The following is a 22,162-nucleotide window of genomic DNA, read 5'->3' on the forward strand; positions in this document are numbered from 1 at the left end:
GCAGGATTTGGGAGATTTGTAAGACGATCTTCATCACAAAGAAATTCCGATGGAATTTCAAGCTCAACGAGAAAACATATCATGCGATGTGAGGTAATAATAGGATCAATTTGTTGCTTCCATAGCAGGAAATTCGAATAAGTAAGCTTTTCAGCTATGGAATGAGGAACCGAAGCAGAGGTTGACGACGCAAAAAAGAGAGAGTGTGGTGGTGGTTGTTGAAATGTAGACGACAAAATAGGTTGTGATTGCAGCGGCGCAGGTTGCTGCGAGTGCAACGGTGAATCTTGAGCTCTGGTTGCCATTTTCCCCGGAAAGTTCAAGCTCTTGATACCATTTCAGAATCCAAGAAACTAAGAGAGAGAGAGAGAGTAGAGAGAGAACATCTTTCAACTGAAAGCTGTTATTATTATTGGGTAGTTGTTACAGAGAGAAGAATTCTTATTTATACAAGAACAATCATTATCCAACTAACTACAGTTAGATGAACTAACTAACGCTAATCACAAGAGTAACTAACACTAATTACAATAGTAAGCATAACTGACTTTTGGGAGTTGTTAACTCAATCCTACACATTATCTCTAATAGTGGCCATGTTTGTTGTGGTGAATCAGTTGTCTAAATATGGACACTTTATACCACTGAAACACCCGTAACTGCCAGAAAGGTGGTAGAGGTCCAAAGAAATTGTGAGGCTTCATGGTATTTCGCAATCCATTGTGAGTGAATGAGACCCCTTATTCATGAGCTTATTCTGGCAAGAATTATTTCATTTACAAAGTACAATGTTAGAGATGAGTTCATCATATCATCCGGAGACCGATGGTCAAACCGAGGTTGTTAATAGGTGCTTGGAAGCTTAGCTATGATGTTTTAACTTGTATCTAAACAACCCAAAAACTGGTCTTAGTAGGTTCCATGGGCAAAGTTATGGTATAACGTTGTGGGAAGGACACATGTTTAAGGTTAGTGAGAGATTGCTTGAGGAGAACTGAGAGCTTGACACGTAAATGGAAAATTAACCTGAGAGTAGAATGCACCAGAATTTGACACCTTAACAATTTGCCCTCATAGTCTTTCTTCTTTTCTAATCTATACTAGTATTGATCTCGGGCCGTGCACGTATGAAATAAGAGTACTTTGTCGGCATACGTCATACATTTTCATATTTCTTCTCTCGTTTTTCTTTTTTAACTATGTATATCACCTATGTAAGTTTTTTTTCTAATCCTAGTTACATTCTAATTACCTTTTTTTTTCTAATTTGTTGTGCTTTGAATCAATATGCAAAAACTATTTTAATCTTTCAGATGTATATACAAAAACATAAAATATAAAATTTTCGAGTTAATTTCCAAATCAATCATTTGAAACTATTTGATATCAATTTATTTGATGACATATTTGATATCATTTTGAACGTAAGATATTATATTCAATTTTTGTTGTAATATATAAAATAACAATAATCATTAAAAAAAGACTTTGTCATCATACACCTTATTGGTAGAAAAGTCACAATTAACTTTTATCAATTATTCTAATGTTATTAAAAATCATTAAATGTCAAATTAATACAATAGTTATTTTCAAAAAAAGTCATAATTAATTTTTGTTAATTATTCTAATGTCATTAATAACTATTAAATGAAACATTAATACAATAATTATTTTTGAAAATATGAAATTATTTATATTACTAAAAAAATAGAAAATGTAAAAATAACATAATTTACCTACTAATTATAGTATGAGAAAGAAAACTTATGAAAAAATGCATAGAATGAAAGAAGCGACACTTGTTATAGATTATCGGTTCAACCATGATTCAATTGCTGGGCCATTAAATCTTGAATCGATATCACAACTAATTTGATAGGGTTAAAAAAATATTTTAAAAATTAAAAATAAATATAAAAAAATAAAAATAACTAAGAGCAGCTGAGTGAGAGGAGTGGGATTGGTAAACCTAAAAAGGCAAAAACTAAAACCCTAATATTTTGCAATTACTACTATACATTACAATGTCAAAGTAAAGTGTGTTCACAACAAGTTGATGGGTCGGCGAAGGAACCAGAACAACAACGAGGAGGAGGCTAACGTCAACAGCATCGAGGAAGCCAACGTCAACATGAACCACCTTCGATTCCAGGATGCTGATGACGAGGTTATTGAGGATGTCGCTGAAACCTCAAATCTCGACCAATCCATGTGCGACGACCCTGACGATTCCGATGACAAAACCAGCGCCGATTACTACTTCGATTCCTACTCTCACTTCGGTACCTACTTCTGCTTACCCTTTTGTCTTTTATTTGCAAATTTTTGTGCTTTTTCATCTGGGTATGCTCTATTACTTGCTTTTGTACTTATTGAATTAATGTTTTGTGTATGTCTGTTTTGCAGGAATTCATGAAGTAAGTGTGCTCAACTCAGATGCAGGAGTCTGGTGTTTTGTTGCTAAGTTGTTGCTTTCTTCGATTTACTGCTTGTCTAAACAATTCTATGTTTGAAAGTTTGAATTCGTTTGCGTTATAATCCACATAGGGTTTTTATTTTTTCGTTTTGCTGTTTATAATTGGTTGCACTGTGAGAGTGTGCTGTTGTCTAGTGTTATTTTTCTGCATTTTATAAGTGAATATTTCTATGTATTATACCCTGCTTTTGAATTTCTATTGCTTATGATGCTTTTGGGGGAAAAGATTTTCTGTGTTTTTTTTTATGTATGTTTCTTGTGGGATGCATTATTTTCATACTTCATGTAGGAAGGTATGTTCTGACCTGTTTTTTACATTGCAGGAAATGTTGAAGGACACTGTAAGAACAAAGACATACCAAAGTGTTATTTATCAGAATAAGTTTTTATTCAAGGATAAAATAGTTCTTGATGTGGGTGCTGGCACTGGGATTTTATCTCTATTTTGTGCTAAAGCTGGGGCTAAACATGTCTATGCTGTGAGTGTGTAACTTTGCATTTATCCCTTTAGCGCTCCTAGTCGTGGAAATATTGGAAATTAATAAGTTATCAAGCTTTCCAGATCATTTTTAATTGAGCTATTGTTATGTAAACTCAGGTTGAGTGCTCCCAGATGGCTAACATGGCAAAGGAAATAGTTGAAACTAATGGTTACTCTAATGGTAATGCTATCTATATATTGCTTCTAATTCATTTCAAGTATGTTTCCTTTTCGTAAGCCAAAGTCACTCACTATATTTACTGTAATGTTTTGTTTCTGCAGTTATAACAGTTTTGAAGGGAAAGATTGAAGAACTTGAACTTCCAGTTCCTAAAGTAGATATAATCATTTCAGAATGGATGGGATATTTCTTGTTGTTTGAGAATATGTTAAATTCTGTACTTTTTGCACGTGACAAATGGCTTGTAAGTTTTGTTTCCCATACTCATGTTGATGTTTAGTTAGTTGCATGTTGCATTTATTAGGATGGTGTGCTTATCAATTCTGAAACTTTTGTTGTCCCTTCATTTTTCCTAGGCGGATGATGGAATTGTGCTACCTGATAAAGCATCCCTCCATCTTACTGCCATAGAAGATGCAGAGTATAAAGATGATAAAATTGAGTGTAAGCTATTGACCTCTTGCTAAATGAGTTGTTTATACTTACAATTATAAAGACATCCAAAGTGCTGCTTATTGCCCCCTAAGCGAAATGCAACTTGCTTGTGTTCGTTTTTATATGTGGAATTAAAGAACTGGTGTCAATTGCTGTGGGAGCTGGTGTTGAAAAACCTCAGTTTCTAGCTTGTATATAAAAAGAAATGGCATTTGGGTCTTTGTGTTTATTTTATTTATTTGTATACTTATATAATTTACTTATATTGCATTTTCATTTCCTATATCAGTTTGGAACAATGTATATGGATTTAACATGAGCTGCATTAAGAAACAAGCCATAATGGAGCCTCTTGTTGACACGGTTGACCAGAATCAGATTGCTACGAACTGTCAGCTACTCAAGGTAGGTTCTGAATTCTGATGTTTCTTATATTTGATGTACCTTGTATTGGATGTTTCGTACACTGACCATAACAATGAATGTTTACACTGATTTGGCCCAATAATTTTCTTGTTTTCTTTGGAAGATATTCACTGATTGGTTTGTCTTTGTTTAGACAATGGACATCTCAAAGATGGCTCCTGGTGATGCTTCATTCTCCGTGCCTTTTAAGCTTGTAGCTGCTCGTGACGATTTTATTCATGCCCTTGTTGCATATTTTGATGTAACATTTACAATGTGTCATAAGTTAATGGGCTTCTCTACAGGTTAGTTCCTCTATACTTCCCCATTTGTCTTTTGAGGTTTTGGTTTTGTCCATTTTATGTTCTTTTCACACCATTGAAGTTACCCTTGATGTCTTAATAGCAAAAATTAACACAAATTTCTATCCATTAAATTCTTCTTCTTGATAAAGGTCTAATGCATTATATTCTAAAAAATAAAAATAAGGATATAATGCATTATATTCTAAAAAATAAAAGTAAGGATAAAATGCATTATATCCGAAAAGATTTTGCATTTCTTTTTTGAAACTATGGTGGCTATTTTTGCTTCAAGAGGTGGTTTCTTAAAACTTTTGTTGAAGAGTTCTTTTATGGATTTTTCTGCTCATCATTATGGCATCACTGTACATCATCAGTTAGGAAATTATAATTTTGGTGAGTTTGTGCCTCACACTGTATTGAGAAATTGTTAAACCGTTTGAGCATTCATGCAGGGCCAAGATCGCGAGGTACACATTGGAAGCAAACAGTCCTATATCTGGAAGATATCTTGACCGTATGTGAGGGGGAGGCAATTGTAGGGAGTCTAACTGTGGCTCCAAATAAGAAAAATCCTCGGGATGTTGATATAATGCTCAAGTATTCATTCAATGGCAAGCGATGCAATGTTTCAAAGGTTCAGCATTACAAGATGCGTTGAGCCTAGTTTATTGGATCATGCTTGCCCAGTGCTCTCCAAATCTGAGATTTTGAAGCTGCTGATGAAGGACTGTAACTTGTTCACTATTTTATTTGAATTCTTTTTCATATTTGCTCAATTCTGTTTTTGGATGTAATGACGAAATTTTAATTTCTATTGTTCACTATTTATTGTTTCTCCTTTTACGGAGGATGATTTCAACAAATAGATTTCCTTAATTAGCAAGTATCTGAGTTTGCCACACTGCTATTATCCACATAGCCATGATAACCATGAAGAAAAATCTCCATTTTGATGTAATCCTAAAATCATATGATTACTTATACTCATACCCGTCGTAACCTAGAGTTTCTATGAAGATAGGAGTTACGTACAGTGTTGATTTGATAATAACGTTTTGGTCATGGTTGTCAATGGGTAAATACTTAAATTTTTTAAATGTGTAGAGCGAATCTGTTAACTAAAACCTCGGAGGATGATAATGACCAAGGTTTGCAAGGAGGTAAGCGAATCTGTTGGCTTCATGGAAGATGTGATGAAAAGAAACTTCCCAATCTAAAGAAGCCTTAACCACATCAGCACAAAGATGAAATCTGGAGCACTTGATAACAATAAAGTCATGAGCCAACTTAGAATCCATTTCCACCCATAAGACAGGTGGTTTAACTTCATGAGCTAGTTTTAGTCCCTTCAAACACCCCAAGTTGCAATAAAACCCTCTAATAACTCTGCCTGAAGAGGATCGAATAAAGCCACCACAAGCTGCTCTATCTGGGAGTGTTGATCCTTGCTCTTTTTCCTTTGTATAAAAGGAGGGGGGGAATGCTGATCCTTACTTTACACTATGAGCAAACTACTATTCTGAAATCTGCACTTGGCATTTATATAGAAAAAAGATGGTATAAATATTGAATTTGTAAGAAACAAAGAAACATTTTAGTTTATCTAATCTGACTACAAATTTCAGAATTAAAGGACATTGTAAACTGATTGTCAAAACTTTCAGAAAAGAGCTGTTCATTAAACTCAAGGGAAGGGTGAACATTATACCACTCAAGGAGCATCATACACTTCATCATTTAGCTAGTATACACCCCACCCTATTAGATCAACAATTGACTCAAAATACATGTAGACGCCATTCCAAGAGGTGACTGTAAAATTCTCATTTGATTGTTTCCGCGTATGTCTACTTCCTCTCTACATCTTAGGTGTAGTACCTGTAACCAAACATCGTGAGAATGCCTTTGTAGTTCTTCAAAAATCAAGAGATGCAGGTCCTAAAGTTCTGACTTCCCTGCCTTCGGACTCTTCTTTGATGTGGTTGACTTTTTTCCCTTCCACCACTTTTGTACATGATTGGAAATTCTGTTTGCATGTTTCTTTAGCGTCATGCTTGTGTCTGTAATTCCTTTTTTTATCAACTGTTTCCAGTCACTTTTTCCACTTTCTTTGTCTCTCAAAACTTTTCCCTACAATATACAGTTTATTTCAATTGCAGTCAATATTGACTCTAACAAAACACATTTCAATCACTATGAATGAAAGAGAGAGTACCAATTTTGAGGGGAAGCTCGCCTGATCATCATCATCCTCATCCTCGTCTTCATCACCACCGAAATTCTTCATGTTCATTAAATCATCCCTTGAGTACATTTTCATGCCGGGTGCTCCTGGCATGCCCTGTAGCAGCATTAAATACAATATGATCATAATGCACTACCAGAAACATAATACATCAGGTAAAAGGAAGGATAAATCCTCTACATCTAAGCTTCAATTCAGGAGGCAAGGAGTTCAGGGTGATGGATGGATACTAGGTTCACTTATTGCTTAGTTCAGTTTATGCTTAATCCTCTTTATATATTAAACAAGATGGAAAAAGTAAAATACCTCCATTGATTTTAGTAGCTTTTCCATTTCAGCCTCCTTAGAAGACTTCGCAACAAATGGTTCACCAGGAGTCCTGTCCTGCAAGACACAAATAGATCTCCTGATTATAACTGAAGCAAACAGATCTTCCAACAGAACTTAAGTTCCTAATACAAACAACCATGTTAAGTGCATTTCAAGTTGAAATCCTACGAAGGAACAATTTAATTGGTGAATTGGATTACATAGAATTTTGATCCTAAAGTGCAGGGTGAGGGTTAAGTGTAGTGTTGATGGTTGATAGATTAAACACTGTAGTATGTTATAAAATCAGAACACATGGATAACAAACCATGGAATACAAGTAATATAACAAATTAAAGGGGGTGCAAAGAAGCAGCATTCCTGATCAAAACAGGTTCTGAGCACACACACACACACACACATCCATACATAAACATATTTTGAAAAATAGCCAATTTAACAACCCTTTGCATAGGAGTTAATACATGTAGGTGCTAAGAAGTATTTTCCAGATTCTAAAGTGACTTTTATGGCCTGAGAGTAAAGTATGATAATCTTTTACACTGCGGGTTGCAGCAGCAGCATTCACAAACTTAATACTACAGAAAAGAAGATTGAATATTTAACAAGACAAACACAGATGCAATTATGTTCACATCAAAGCTGTATGCCAATCATAAGATAATACTACTTGAAGCATCAATTTCATATTACAGTTTACCTTGGGGACAGGGGGAGGCTTGGTACTGCATGCTTTAGTCAAGTCTTTGCAAAGATAGTTGAACAATGAATCAATATCAGACTTAGATTTATACAAATATTCAGCCACATCGGTATCAGAATATCCTATAACCTGAAAATTCCAAATTCCAAATTTACTAATTACAAACATCCCTGAATAAAAATTTAATTAGATACCTTGAAATAGACATAATATACATATGCATAAGCAACAGAGAGAGCACAATTCGGATCATGAATGGTGCTGCATCAGAGTGTTATTAATTGATTTGAACTAGATAGTATAAGGTTCTTTCCCCCTTACAGAACCAAAAAAGGTTGTGTTATTCACTGGTGATCAAGAAAGGCACTTGGAGAAGGCAGAAGAAAGTGTCATACCTCCTGACAGGCTCTCTCAATCGTCTTGCATTCAGAATTGCATTGTCCCTCAGAGTCATGCTCCTCCAGCTGATATAACCATAACATCAATATAACACCAACAATTCAACATAGCCACCAACACACTTATTTTACAGTTATCCATTCAAAATCCAAAGCAAGCTCACAGTTCAGCAACAACAATTGATCAAACAAATTGAAAAGTTGGATCCTCTTACCTCAAGCCTATCTCCTTTTTCCACAATGTCTATGCGCAATATCCAATCCGCTTCAACCTTTTTCAGATTACAAACATTCTCTGCTATCTCAATAATCTGGTACTCCGAGATCTAACACCCAAAACACACAAAAATCATTCAAGTACAAACCAACCACCTCTGAAACACACATAATGAAGCAATTAAGAAGAACCCCAGATTGCAAAAAAATAAAAAATAAACCTTCTTTGGAGCGATCTCAGCTTTCTTATTCTCAACTTGCTGATACAAATGCTTAGCGAGCTTCTCACAAACTTGGCACTTGATATACGGAATGTCCTCCTTTCTAGCCACCCCCACTGGTTTCTTGGAACAGTGAGAGACAGGAATGGATGCTGCAATCACCACTGATACAAATACAAACCAGAACACTCCCTTCATCTTCCTCAACAACACACACACTTGCACTTGTTCCACACCACCAAGGACTAGAATAGCAGATCCTTAAAAAGGATGAGACTTTACACCAAAATTGACGAAATGATTTGGTGGGCAAGTGAGTAACACCCCAAAAACCCAACAATGAACAATTACCAAGTTATAGAAACCATAAAGTTCATTTTTTTATTATGATAATTACATAAAAATTACATTTTTATGGCATTTGATTGGTCCAGAGAAGCATAAAATTGTTGGGTCTATCTTCTCCACCAATAAGAAGCAAGATAACACGTAGTACTCTTTTATTTACTTTTAAGGGTTAAATAAGATTTAGTCCCTATATAATAGGCTAAGTTGAAAAATGGTCCCTCTCTGGTAAGGATGAAAACGAGTCGGGTTGGGCTTGAGTTTTGTCTTTCCCAAACTCAAATCTAAACTCTCATATAGCCCAAATATGACCGAATTGTTAACAAATTAAGTTGTTAACATGGTAAATATAGAGTAGTTTTGTAATTTATATATATTGTTCGCGTACGGGTTTCATCAATACTAAACTCAAACCCAATCATATCGGGTTCCACCGAAGGTGCTGGACCAGTTGTTAAAAAAATTGTAGGCTATCCCATCGAAGAATTACAAATAAATGTGCAAACAAAATGATACCCGTAAAATCGGGTTGGGTTCGGGCGGGCGCCCACAGGTTCGGGTTTTATTGTCATCCCTACTCTTCAGAGCAAAGTTTTTTAACTCAGTCTCTGCTGTTTCAAAAATTACCTGGTTTTGGTCATTGTCGAAGGTGGTGGTCTGATGACCTTTGCCACTAACTCACTAATTAACATAACCCCAACTGGATTGATGGAGCCTTGTGTCAATTACACGAAAGATTGGTGAAGTCATGAGACAAATGTCACCGGACCACACCTTCAATATGACCAAAATCAGGTAGTTTCTTAGACGATAGGAAACCATTTTCAAACTTAACAGTATTAATTATACAGGACCAAAATCTTATTTAACCGTATTTTTAATTTAAGATTCATATATGTTTTGAAAGAAAAATCGGGTAAATGGTCACATTGGTCCCTGGATGTTCGCACCGACTTCAGAATCGTCCCTGGATGAATTTTATTAGGCTCGCGGTCCCCAGATGTGGCAAAAAATAGTCATATTAGTCCCTGACGTTAAAATCCTCTAACGTCCGTTAACCCAATTAATAAAAGTCAACATTATCTTTCTAATTTTCTTTCACTTTGGTCCCTTTCTTCTTTCTTCCACCCTCTTCACCCCCTCCTTCCATCATTTTCACCAAAACCCACCCCCATCAAGATTGAACAGCGTCGACCTAGCTCAACCTTCGAAATTCGAACTCGTTGCAATGGAAGCTAGATCTGTTGAACGTGATTGAGGAAACAACAACATCCACGAACACCGATTCAATTGAGAGAGAAAACAAAAAAACCCCTAAATCGATGAAATAAGAGAAAATCGTGTGAGGAGAAGAACGAGTCAGAGAGCGATTCAGCAACGCGTCCGAGTCGATTCGGATGGGTTGCAACTCGTTTTATCTTGCTCTGGTTTTTTTTCTTGAGTTTCTGGATTGTGTTGTGTTCTGACTTCTGAGAACGTTCTTGTTCTTGCTTTAACCAGATAGGTGGGGTTGGGTTAAGGAAACTAACCATGGTTTTCAGTGTTTGGTGAGAAAAGCTTCAGATTGGTGGTGAAGGGGGTTGATTTGGTGTTAAATCTGAGTTGGGTTTGTGTTAAATCTGGGAGAGAAGGTTTGGGCATGGTTGGTTGAAGAAGGAGAAGAAGAGTGTTGATGATGATGATATGAAAAAAAAGAAAAAAAAAAAAGGGGAATGAGTTGATGAAGAAGGAGAGGAGTTTTTGGTGAAGATGATGGAAGAAGGGGATGAAGATGAATAAAGTGAAGATGAACAAGATGAAGATGAAGATGAAGGAGGTGAAGATTGTGGGTTTACGTTCTGGGTTTCTGTGGGTTTCTGAAGCATGATGGGGGGTGGGTTTTGGTGAAAATGATGGAAGGAGGGGATGAAGAGGGTGGAAGAAAGAAGAAAGGGACCAAAGTGAAAGAAAATTAGAAAGATAATGTTGACTTTTATTAATTGGGTTAACGGACGTTAGGGGATTTTAACGTCAGGGACTAATATGACTATTTTTTGCCACATCTGGGGACCGCGAGCCTAATAAAATTCATCCAGGGACGATTCTGAAGTCGGTGCGAACATCTAGGGACCAATGTGACCATTTACCCAAGAAAAATCCAATCTTTTCATCGTCCACGTTGGAGTCAACAAAAACCGGACCTATAAACTGGTCCAAACCGGGTCCAGATTGTGTTAACTTGCAAAAACCCTGAAACTCCTCTGATAAACCCTAGAGAGTTGAGACCAAGTTGTGTTAGTTTCTGCAATGGAGATAACTGGTTTGGTCCCTCTTGTGGGGGAAAACTATGCCCTCAAGCTGAAGCAGTCAATGGAAGCTCTTTTGGCTGAGGTTCCCAAAGAATCCCCGGATTTTTCTCTCTTCATCGATGCATTTTACGAATTGATACAAGCTAAGGTTGATCCACCCTTTGAGGTGATCTGGGTCTATGCTGCAATCAAGTTTCGTGGCCATGAATCGGAGAAAGGTGATGTCTTGGACCGAGTATTGGCTGCAAAAGGCTTGTTTCAGCTGATATCTTCATGTTCAGCTTCGGTTGGTGGCTCAAAGAGTGTTGCTTTACTGGCCCCTGTTGTTTTTGTGGCGCATGGAGTGCTTGTGGAGATTTTGGGAAGGGAGTTGAGTTTGAAGAGAGAGAGGAAAGCAATGAGGGAGGTGAAGTCTTTGGTAGATATGGTTCTTGGGTATATAAGTGTTTGCTGTAGTAAGATTTCTGAGGAGGAAGTTGATTCTGATGGTTTGAATTTGAGTTTGCCTTTCACGGAATTGGCGAATGTTTGGGTGGATATAAATGATGGGTTTGAATCTTTGTTGCCTCTTGTGAGCAGTGATGTTTGTGGCTGGCTGTGTGCTAGAGAGTTTCATGTTGGTTACTTGGCTGGTGCCATCATCATGGAAGTGTTTTTCATGAAACTGTGTCTTGCTCTTAATCTGGCTACGCCAAGGGATGAACTGGAATTGAATTTGAAGACTTGGGCTGTTGGCTCAATATCTAGCTTTCAGAACAAATACTTCTTGGGTTAGTAAGGTTTTGTTTTGTATTTGGTTTAAATTTCAGTTTCCTGCTGCCTATTTAGCTGTAGAGTTTGTTGTTGTTTAAAATTCAAGTGAGTCTTGAAAGTTCATGTGAGAGTGAATTCAAAGAAGATAATTTGAGAATAGAATCATATGCCCAATGACTCATATACCTAAGGCCTTAGAGCTTTTGAATTAAGATATGATGTTACATACTCACATTCACTCACGGATCAGTTGCTTAGTTTCCTCCATTCCCAACAAGAGGTATCAAAGTCAATAGTTATTGTTCAGCTATCTCACTTGAAGAGGCTTTGATGTGAGACCAATGAGATGACTCTCACTTTAGGGGGAAAAATGTTAGAAATCAGATGTGTGGTAAAATTTCACATTAGTTAAGAATGAGTTAAGGGAAGATAATAGAAGAGAACAACTCCAAATGCTCAATGTTCTAAGGTTTTGGGCGAAGATGTGGTGTGGCATTCACTTTGGCATAGGTCTACTGATTTTGGCTCCCCTTGGCCCCAACAAATATTTTTAATCTCTTCTTTATTGGGCTAATCTGGTTCATTGATGAATTCCCATTACACTTGATCAGTGGAATGGTGAGAGAGATAGGAAGAAAAGAAAAAGTAAGAGAGAGAAAATATGAGATGTGATAGATGATAAGATGAGAAAGATAGAAATAAAAATAGGTGGAAATGAAGTGTTTAAAAAAGAGGTATCATTACTCCTCTTTAATTTAACTTTTTTCCAGCTGTGATTCTCATTCTTCTTGTTCCTATTTTGATGAGTATTTATCTTTTGTGCAATCAGAGCTCCTTACGAGGACAACATTAGCAACACCTTTGCCTCTGATCTCAATACTGGTTAGTATTCATCGTTGTTATTTCTTCCGTATCTGCAATAAGTAATCACAGAAGCCATTTGCTCCCAGTTCTATTTATTAGAATGGTGTCTCCTTGTTTTGGCAAGCCAATATTCTTGTTTTTACTGTAATTGAACCATTAAAGTTATAACTATCACGTTGGAATCCATCTGTGCAGAAACCTGAAAATGAAATTCTACTGAGGAAAGTTCTGTTTGATGCTATACTATTGGTGGAGTACCCTTTCCTTTACTCTAATGCCAAGTTTGATGGAAGTCTTACCTTGACCAGATTGATTGCTACTCACGAGGCTGTAAAGTATTTTAGGTTTGACCTATTAATTATTTCATCATGTATTTATAATTGAATACATATTTCTCTTATTGAACTTTTAGAGCATAATTTCTAAACATGGATTACTGTAGGGAACTTGATCAGAATAGAGCTGTCTCTTACAGCAGTGCATTTTCTGCTTCTCGTATACCTTTGCAAATAATCAAATGGGTAACAAGCCAGAATTGTTTGGAGGAAAAAGCTGGCAGAGCAAATGGATCCTCACCCGGAGCTCTTATAAGTACGTAGACCTGGTCCTTCTTATATCTAGGTTTGCAAAATGGTATTCCATGCAGTAAAGCTAACATATTTCATTAACTCACTGTGTTTAACCTATTCGCCAGATTGGCTGCTGAGCCTTGAGAATCGAGGGATTACAGTTTTTGAAGACGCTGCTTTAACAAGCCATGCAAAATTATGTCTTGATAATTTCCAAGACAAACAACAACCAAGTACATTGGAGGGAAACATAACAGATGATGTCCTATTCTATGTTGACAATAGTGGGGAAGCAGGTAATACAGGTGCTGAGGAGAAGCAAAATGAATTGATTAGCGATGCATTTGTAGCTGCTGCACACACTATGAAGTTAACTGATAATGGAACCCGAAAACGTAAAGGAAAAAGCATAGAAAGGAAGGTTAAATTTGTCAAGCATGATCTACATCAAAACACTGATCCTGTCAAAGCTGGGAGTTCCGCCCCAAATGATAGCTCAAGTGGTGAGAGTGAAGTGGAGGATCCAGTTTCAGATTCAGACGCATAAGCTAGAGTAACAAACTGTTGTCTGCCTGTAAAGCACACAATCATCTTTGCTTGTATCCACTCCAACCAGATGCCACACCCCCTGTTATTATATTACCTCTACATGATGGGGAGCTCTCAAGGGGCTATGAGAAGTTCCATGCTTCTTCATACTTCAGTTTTGTTACATTATATTTCCCTTGTTTTGTAATTTAGTTCATGTCGGCTAGTACAAGTCATCGGTTCAGTCATACTGCAGTTACACCAGAACTTTCTTAAGCTGCTGAGTTTTTTATTCTTCCTTTTCAGTTACACCAGAACTTTCTTAAACATGCGAATCTGGAGACAGATTGTAGGCAATTTTCTATACTATAAGAGGTTCTTTTAGCATAGTAATGAAATTGATTGTCTTGGAAGCTATAGAAGTGTTTTTACCTTCGATTGAACTGTCTTTTATCCCTAGTAATAAAATTGATTGTTCTTTCAATTGCAAGCGCCAAGAATAATTTTGCAAATAGAATAATATTGAAATAAAGGAAGAAATGGACTCTTAGTTAAGGAAAGAATGTCTTAAAAAAACCAAGGCCCCCCTCAGGGTTATTGATTGCTCGTCCCCATAAATAGAGTCTATATAGAATATACAGATACATCATACATCTCAGTTATCCCTTTATGACTGACTACAAATGAATGAGCTCAAACCTCCCTCTATATCCTCGTACAAATCCTCAGTTTCCTTTTCTATCTACACCCTGCCAACTCTCCACCCTCAACAATCAAAAAATTAGTAAAGTAAAAAAGAAAATGTAGAAGAAAGAAAGAACTGCTTTGAATTACATAAGTACATTTCTGCCACTTGTCAAACTTCCAATTAAACACGTGTCTTAATAGGCTTTAGCTTCAATCCCATGCTTTCTGGGGAAAGAAGCTCTGGAGAGATACAAGATGGGCTAAGTGGGCTTTTTGGGCTGTCACTGAAAAAGCTTGGTCTGTACAATCCATAACCCATTAAGAAATACTCCATGGGAATCAGCATTGCATGTGGTTGTTCCTCTGTAACCATGGATCCACAAGCCTGGACCTGCCATATCAACACAGATGTTGTCTTTCAAATAATGAATGATATGCAAAACTTCCATGCTATCTTAGGCCTTGTAACTAATGTTACATGCATTCATATTTTGTTATTTATCATAATCAACACTGTTGTTCGGAAATTCTTCTACAATTGATTCTAAAGTCAGAATCAATTATGGGGAAGTTTCTAGGTTTCAGAATTTGATTTTGATGAAAAAGAACTGATCCAAACATGCTAAGAATCACGTGGATCCAGAAATACATGAAAAACCCATATATCCAATGTCAAGCCTTTTAGGTATACTTTCTTGTTATTAACATGGATGTTATGTACATCCTTCAAAAATCCGAACTTTCACAATTTCATACCTCAACCAAGGCACTATATCTCCTATCAAGTTTTGAAGTCATGTGAATAGCCTCCGAATGGAAAGGAGAACTGTCCCCGACAAAAATAAGCGTTCGACATTTTAACGTCTTCAATCCATCTGTTATATCAGGTCTCCTGCAAGTCGGCAACACAAAAGTAGAGCACATAAATATGGTAACTCAAACTACCAGAGGCAGTGCACATAAGTAAATAGTTAAATATGTTGAGGTAACCATGTAGCAGATCTTACTCATTAATAGCATGAAGAAACCGAAAGACATTGATGCTCTTTCTCTCATCCAGCAGCTGGAAAAGAAAAGACATGACAAGGAACCAGTGATAAGTGAGGCAAATACACCCAAAAATAAAGAAGTAAGGACATAACAATCACATTTAAGCTATAGGGAAGTGCAGGAGAAGAAACTAAATTAGCTTAGCACTGACTTTTCTACAAGCTTGAACTAGCTCTGATTCCGGAACTTCAGCATTACCACGAACGTCCTGTTAAAGTTGACAAGGAAACCTCAGAACATATTAAATAAGAGAGCAAATACAAAAGGGCTAAGAACCTCGCACTATAATACCTTGCTGAAGTATCTCTGGAGCAAACACTCCTTCAGCAAGCCGCATACACCATAGTAATATAACAAATTTGACATGACCTGAAATTAGAAGCAGTTTTAGGCCATGTTTTTGAATTAAGGAATTCATAAATGCATAGAATGTGAGCATTTGAAAGGAACCTTGTTGTAAAACCATTCACTCCATGAAGGAGCTTTGCATAAGGGAGATACAAGTATTAACCCAAGAACACGCTCCCTATATTTAATCTGTGTCGAAGAAGTGAAAAAGAACAAAATCGATAAGATTGACTTCATATTAAAAACTCTCTAAGCATTAATGAAAGTGTTGGTTAAACAGGGCAGTTTCCCCCCCTTCAAACTAAATGGGATACATACTGCAAATAAAGAAAGGATATAAGCACCAGCCATTACTCCCATACACATCACAGAATCAAGCCTGGAGAAGTAAATAATTCATATAATTAGTAAGTATATCATAGACATTAGATGTTCCTTTAATAAGAGCATTTTTACTACCTTTTATTTTAGGATATTGCTTCAAGAAGAACAATAGTAAAGTTCAAAAAAAAAAAACAATAGTAGATCACAACCTTTTTACGCATAGAATCATGAATGTATTCTCAAATAAATCGAACAGTTCAAAAAGTGACCTCAGTAATAATAATGTACTTGCCTAAAATAGTTGAGAATTTCAATTATTTGATCTGCTAAATCCTCAACAGAAGGGACATGATCATCAGGACAAATTGCAGCAGCTCCCAACTGCAAGAACTCTTGTGGAAGTTCCAGATAAACTATGTGAACAATGATATTCAATACTAAATGCAATTAAAAGTACATCCAATTCAAGTTAATCAAACATACAAACCTCATGCCCAGGAGGACTGATATGGTATATGCAAAAGTTGTGAAGTAGCAAAGAAGCCGCCTCCGGACAGAAAAATAATCCTTGGAAACAAGACATGTCTGCCACAATGAATAGAAGTAAATTATGCTTCAATTAAGAGGATAGATTAAAGCATATCTGCCTCAAGAGTATTTGGCTAAAAGAAAATGAACTGCATCAACTTACAATTTAATGCTAAATCCGGATAAGTGATAAGAGCTGGTTTGTGTTGATCCCCATAGACTATGACAGATACAGAACCACAGCCTGTCCGAATATGATGTTCCTGAAATATTAATCTAAAAATCATTTAGGATACAACACAGGAGAAAATTTGAACCTGAGAAGAAACAAAACAAAAGCACAGGTATTGAAGTTAACTTTCACAGTGAAAAAAGAAACATTTTTTCAGAATAAAGGATATTCTTTATTTTGTATGCACTTCATTAGAGTAGTCCATGTTAAACTTTTCCAAACTATTTATTCCCTAATATAGCTCCATGTGAGAGGGCGAGTCTTAGCACAATGGTAAGGTTGCTGCCATGTGACTTTGTGGTCACAAGTTCGAGTCATGGAGTCAGTCTCTTGCAAAATTGATGCAAGGTAAGACTGTCTACATTAGATCCACAAAGTGGGTTCGGCCCCTCTCTGGACCTCGCACATAGCAGGAGCTTTAAAGCACCAGGTTCGCCCTTTGCCCTTCATAGCTACCCATGTGCCACTTAAACTTTTGTTGGACAACCCTAACTACTAAGCATCAGCATACACATATGAATTTTAAAAGGATAAACGATATAAGTACTTCCGGATTCCAATCATTGTATGGTAGATGAACACAACAAGGAGAAGCTAGTGAAGATAAGGACAGTATCTTAAAACTTTTAAAAGAAGAATAGCACCTGACCTAATAAATAACTAACACGTATATAAATTATAAAGCAACAGCTATAATTATCCAACGTATAATAATGAGTCAAAAGACAAGAAAGGTATAGCTAAGATTCTTATAGCCTGTAGTGCACCAGGAAAGAACCAAAGAGAAGGAAAAGCCAAGCACAAAGGATCCAATTCCTCCAAAGCAATGAACATCATCATATAAGAAACATGATTTTTTTTTCCAAAAAAAAGGACTAGACCCCGCCTAAAAAACTAAAAGGAAGAAGAATAAAAGCAAAAGGAAAAATACAACTATGTTATATCATATGAAAAGAAAATTTCCTACAACATCAAATACTGCAAACCTAAAATTCATTTCTTCCAAAAAAAAAACTCATATTTCAACATGTCTGTGTTATACTTACAAGTAACAAGCTAAAATTGAATTAATATAGGAAAACCTGACAGAAGTTTGAAAGTAGAAATAATTGAATTCTAAAACAACAACCGAATGAAAATCCAATAAGAAGACCAAATATTGTAAGAAGCAAGAGCTCAATGCAAGGAGGAAGAAAGAACAAAAACTATCTGGCTGGCATATAGGGATTAATACCAAGATCATCAATCTGCCATGTAAAAATCTTTAGAATCCCAATGAATTGGAGAGGTTTAAGAATATTCAAAGGAAGAACAAAATAAGATAAGAAACAAATCATCCCAGTGAATTCATATGAAATAAGCAGCTAAAAACTATCCTTCTTCCTCCTTTTATCATAAGAAAACCAGAAAAAGCACCCCATTTGGATGAGAGTAAACCTTTCCACCGAGATAGATCCTCTCCATTCCCACTGAAACGGATTCAGCCATGGCTGTAGCTCTGCTCTGTCTGAAAATGCCCCTTCTACACTTTTCTCTCTTCTTCTTCTTCCTTAATCAATGGTTGTGTGTGTGTGTGTGTTTATATATAAAATAACAAAGAGCAAGGAAAAAAACAGAGAGTTTCTTCTTTTTTCTCTGTCTCCTCGTAATTCCTGTGCCTCTTGTGTTGAAACATTTAACCTGCGGTTAACCACCACCGACGCTTCTCTCTCTCTCTCTGTGTTGTGTTGGGTCAAATTGACAACCATGTTTTACACAACCTATTATGACTTCATGAAAACAAACATAGTAATCTTCACAACAGTTATTTTTTGTTTCTTTCCAACTAGATTTTGATATCAAATCTATGACTAATGTTGAAGGGTCAAATGCCCATTTGGTTATTAATTAAAAGTAATAACTCATTTTTTCTTTATAAAAATAATTAACTTAAACGCATTAATTGTTTTTTCTAAAAATGAGATCGCATGGATCTCTTTATCACCGCTGGTGGCGCACAAAACATGACAAAGAATAAAAGAGAGTTTAGGAAAAGACTCTACATTTATATAATGAGTAATGTATTCATAAATGAATGACTAAATATGTATTAATATGTTTGTTGACCGTCTTAACTACCTCTTGAAGCATTAAGGAAGCCTAGTCGAAGACTTAGTCCTAGTCGAGGTCTTCCAAGATCTTAGCTGCTCTTGAGCACCTTGCATAAATGTCATTAAATGAGTCAGAACTATACCGCTCGACCTCGGCTAGAATAAGATGTTCCTTGACTAACATTTTTGCCTCTATAGTGTTTGCTTAATTGCAAGAAATTTGTACCGACCGAGTTGTTATTGGATTTTATAACATTTTAGGTCAAACATTAGTAAAAAGTCACTTCCCTCTTCGAATTGTTATAATAATATTATACATTCATTATTCATATGTTATTTATTTTTAGATAACTATATTATTTTCAATTAGATATTTTAAAAGATAAAAAGAAAATTTCAGTCTAATTAGTTGAAGTAAATATCATGAGAACCAAAAAAAAAAGGTTAAAACTAAATAGCTAAACGTTATACTAGCAGTCTACGGTCTACCACTGTGTAATGAAATAATGGTTGCTTTAGCTAATCATCATGCCATGCTTTATCTTTTTGTCCAAGTGATTTGTCTTCATTCAGGTAAATTATTTGTTAATATGCACCATATTCCGTCAAATGCTATGATAATAACATACTGTGTCACTTTTCTGATTAGTCCTATGTCACTTTTCTGATTTCTATGTTGGCATGTTGAGGGACATTTACTAAAGCCATAGGACAGTTCAAAATTATAGCGCAAGGAGGTAATTAAGTTAATATTAATAATGCTCAACCCTTTTAAGCACACGTTATTGTCACTTGAAAAATGATAATGCGTATATGAGCTTCTATGCATTCTTAAAATTTTATGATCTTTTATGATTGAAATCAACCTGGATGATTGAACCTTAGATCGATCTAACACTGTGATATGAGCTCGATACCCGGATATTTTTACGAGGATAGATCTCCTTATACTTTTTTAACACTCATTATCATTAAAATGCATCTTCTAAGTTCACATCGTATTGTTTTTGTAACTTCATAACCTTTTAATAATGGGATACCTTTATGTAACGTTTTGTGCACCGCAAGCAAATTTTTATTGTATGTGAAAAACGGATTAATTTATAATTCTAACAGGTGCATTATGTTCTTTTATTAATTAAGTGATCCTTAGTTATCCTTTATTGATGGGGCCTGACTATTTGTAGTTTGATTGGTGTGAGTTAAAGTGTGGCTCGTAACCTTGACTCATGGTGAGCAGAGACTAGGGTTATAATAGGTTTGAGTACTAGGTCCCCTTTGTAATCACTGAATCAGATAACTGACGGCTTCACAGCTTTACCCCATTGAGAGTTGTGAAAGGGAGAATGAAATACAGAGGAAGCTCTAGTCACTTCTAGTCACTTGACTGTTGCAAGTTTTTCTAAATCAAAGACACAAAGAGGACAATCTTCTTCTCATGAATTATGTCTTCAACAACAAATAAGTATTGGTGTTCTAATTTCGTATAACTAATCTTGAAATTTTCCGCTTACATTTGATATCAGAGTCAGGTTATACAACTTGCATAAAATCTAGAAACCTCTTACAAGACTCCAAAGAGTTATGGTTAGTTGTGAAGGGGAAATACAAAAAAATAAATGCTAAGATATTGATTTCAGATTCACTTAAAGGAATTTTTAGCACAAGCTCATAAAAGAGGAAGTTGTACAAGAAGAACTCATCAGGGCACTCAACACAACACGAACACCATTGTTAAAAGGGAAAAAGGTGTACACATTAGATAAACTTCCCTTTGGAGTTATCTTTAATTCTTGCTTCATCTCATCTTTAGAACTTAGGTCGAATTTGCAACAACTTCCTAGAACTTCATTGTCTTCTTAGTTGTATATAAGCACCCATGCTTGCAAAAATTAAAAGTGGTGTAAATGTTCGACGTCCATTGCAAGCAAATTTGTAGAGTTCAAATAAGATATATCATTAGAAGAGCTTTTGCTCATGACAATGTCGCTAGTCCTTTCCGAAATTCTCAAAACCATGATTAGAAAAGGAATTGAGGTTAGGAGAACGGTACAAAGCCTTTTCACTAGAAGAAGAGTCATAAAATTCAACTAGATGATTGAATGTTCGTAAGAAAGAATCCATGAAGAAGGAAAGATGAAAGGAATGTCATCCTCTATTTCCTCATCCCCTGGAAGTCGAAGTTCAACCATTAAAATAGGAAGATGAAAATTGTACTTAGTGAAAAAAGAGCTCCTTAAAATTGTACTGATTAAAATATTTGAATCCAGTGATTGATGAAGTTTCTTATCTAAATTAGGAATATAGAATTCAGAGAATATAACCAAAAATTTAAAATAATTTGAGTTTATGACTAACACAGTGTCCCACTCAATTGTCGTAAATTTTCGCTTTGTTTGAAGCATATCAGGTTTGGGTTGAGCTTTGGAGCCACTGTCGTTTCCATCTTCGCCACCGTTCCACCAGCTCTCCTCTTCTGTTGGGCTAGGGTTTGGAGATTGACTAGGGATTTGTCATGGGCTCAGCGTTATGAGCTTGGGCTTCGGTTGCTTGGGTGTTCTTGCAAGCAATTTTTCTTAATCTCCTTTAGTTCTAACTTTGATTAGGTGTATAAAGGAGTTATGAACTCATGTGTAAGAAACTGACTTGTAAGGCTATGTGCTTTGACACATATTTCCTTGTATCAGGCGGGCTTTGCCCAATCAGTTGTACTACCCTCTTGGGTTATGGAACTGACCCATGTTATCAATGAATTGCTTACCTTTGACAAAAAAAGGTCTTTATTTTGTCTAACAATGTATTATACCCACATTGAGAGCATTGTTTCTCAAGTGTGTATGTGTGTTTATCATTTTTTTAAAAAAATTAGCCAAACAAAAACAAAGTCGCCACAATCAATTATGGTTGAGTGAACACCGTGTTAGTCAGTTAGGACGATCAAAGAGGATTTTTATCTCGTCTAACAATTTATTGTACCCACCTTAAGAGGATTGTTTCTCAAGTAAGTGTGTATGTGTGTGTGTTAAAAAAAATAGCCAAGCAAAAACAAGGTCGGCACAATTAGTGTCTTAAGCTACCTAAACATAGTCATTATCTCGAAAGTTATTTGCCATAACATCACTAAGGTTAGATGCTTCAATTATAATTCACACTAGAC

At 35.9% G+C, this 22,162-nt stretch overlaps 4 protein-coding genes across 5 annotated transcripts; 2 read left to right on the plus strand and 2 right to left on the minus strand.

The window, feature by feature from the left end:
• Positions 1-2,007: 2,007 nt before the first annotated feature.
• Positions 2,008-5,185, plus strand: LOC130739088 (probable protein arginine N-methyltransferase 1). The gene is made up of 9 exons (XM_057591315.1): positions 2,008-2,285; positions 2,410-2,420; positions 2,803-2,958; positions 3,078-3,141; positions 3,243-3,385; positions 3,498-3,585; positions 3,866-3,981; positions 4,136-4,286; positions 4,739-5,185. The coding sequence occupies exons 1-9, from the start codon at positions 2,060-2,062 to the stop codon at positions 4,942-4,944; spliced, it is 1,161 nt and encodes a 386-aa protein (XP_057447298.1). The 5' UTR covers positions 2,008-2,059; the 3' UTR covers positions 4,945-5,185.
• Positions 5,186-5,913: 728 nt separating this feature from the next.
• LOC130739089 (uncharacterized) lies at positions 5,914-8,745 on the minus strand. Its single transcript, XM_057591316.1, has 7 exons — positions 8,400-8,745; positions 8,178-8,288; positions 7,960-8,028; positions 7,562-7,693; positions 6,838-6,915; positions 6,502-6,627; positions 5,914-6,416 (listed from the first exon to the last, which is right to left on the minus strand). Exons 1-7 carry the CDS (start codon positions 8,595-8,597, stop codon positions 6,225-6,227), a joined length of 906 nt encoding a protein of 301 aa, XP_057447299.1. The 5' UTR covers positions 8,598-8,745; the 3' UTR covers positions 5,914-6,224.
• Positions 8,746-10,950: 2,205 nt separating this feature from the next.
• On the plus strand, positions 10,951-14,230 carry LOC130739090 (uncharacterized). Its single transcript, XM_057591317.1, has 5 exons — positions 10,951-11,802; positions 12,615-12,667; positions 12,845-12,993; positions 13,092-13,240; positions 13,344-14,230. The coding sequence occupies exons 1-5, from the start codon at positions 11,031-11,033 to the stop codon at positions 13,763-13,765; spliced, it is 1,545 nt and encodes a 514-aa protein (XP_057447300.1). The 5' UTR covers positions 10,951-11,030; the 3' UTR covers positions 13,766-14,230.
• Positions 14,231-14,313: 83 nt separating this feature from the next.
• On the minus strand, positions 14,314-18,593 carry LOC130739092 (protein NDL1-like). 2 transcript variants are annotated; one of them, XM_057591319.1, is made up of 11 exons: positions 18,353-18,593; positions 16,847-16,946; positions 16,643-16,740; positions 16,448-16,536; positions 16,150-16,210; positions 15,934-16,020; positions 15,775-15,852; positions 15,635-15,691; positions 15,441-15,496; positions 15,190-15,325; positions 14,314-14,824 (listed from the first exon to the last, which is right to left on the minus strand). In XM_057591319.1, exons 1-11 carry the CDS (start codon positions 18,401-18,403, stop codon positions 14,615-14,617), a joined length of 1,023 nt encoding a protein of 340 aa, XP_057447302.1. In that variant the 5' UTR covers positions 18,404-18,593; the 3' UTR covers positions 14,314-14,614. The 2 variants fall into 2 exon arrangements, with proteins under 2 accessions (XP_057447302.1, XP_057447303.1); XM_057591320.1 differs by having other exon boundaries at positions 16,847-16,959; positions 18,353-18,590.
• Between the last annotated feature and the right edge of the window lie 3,569 nt (positions 18,594-22,162).

Source organism: Lotus japonicus, chromosome 2, assembly GCF_012489685.1.
Source record: "Lotus japonicus ecotype B-129 chromosome 2, LjGifu_v1.2".
Classification (NCBI taxonomy): domain Eukaryota; kingdom Viridiplantae; phylum Streptophyta; class Magnoliopsida; order Fabales; family Fabaceae; genus Lotus; species Lotus japonicus.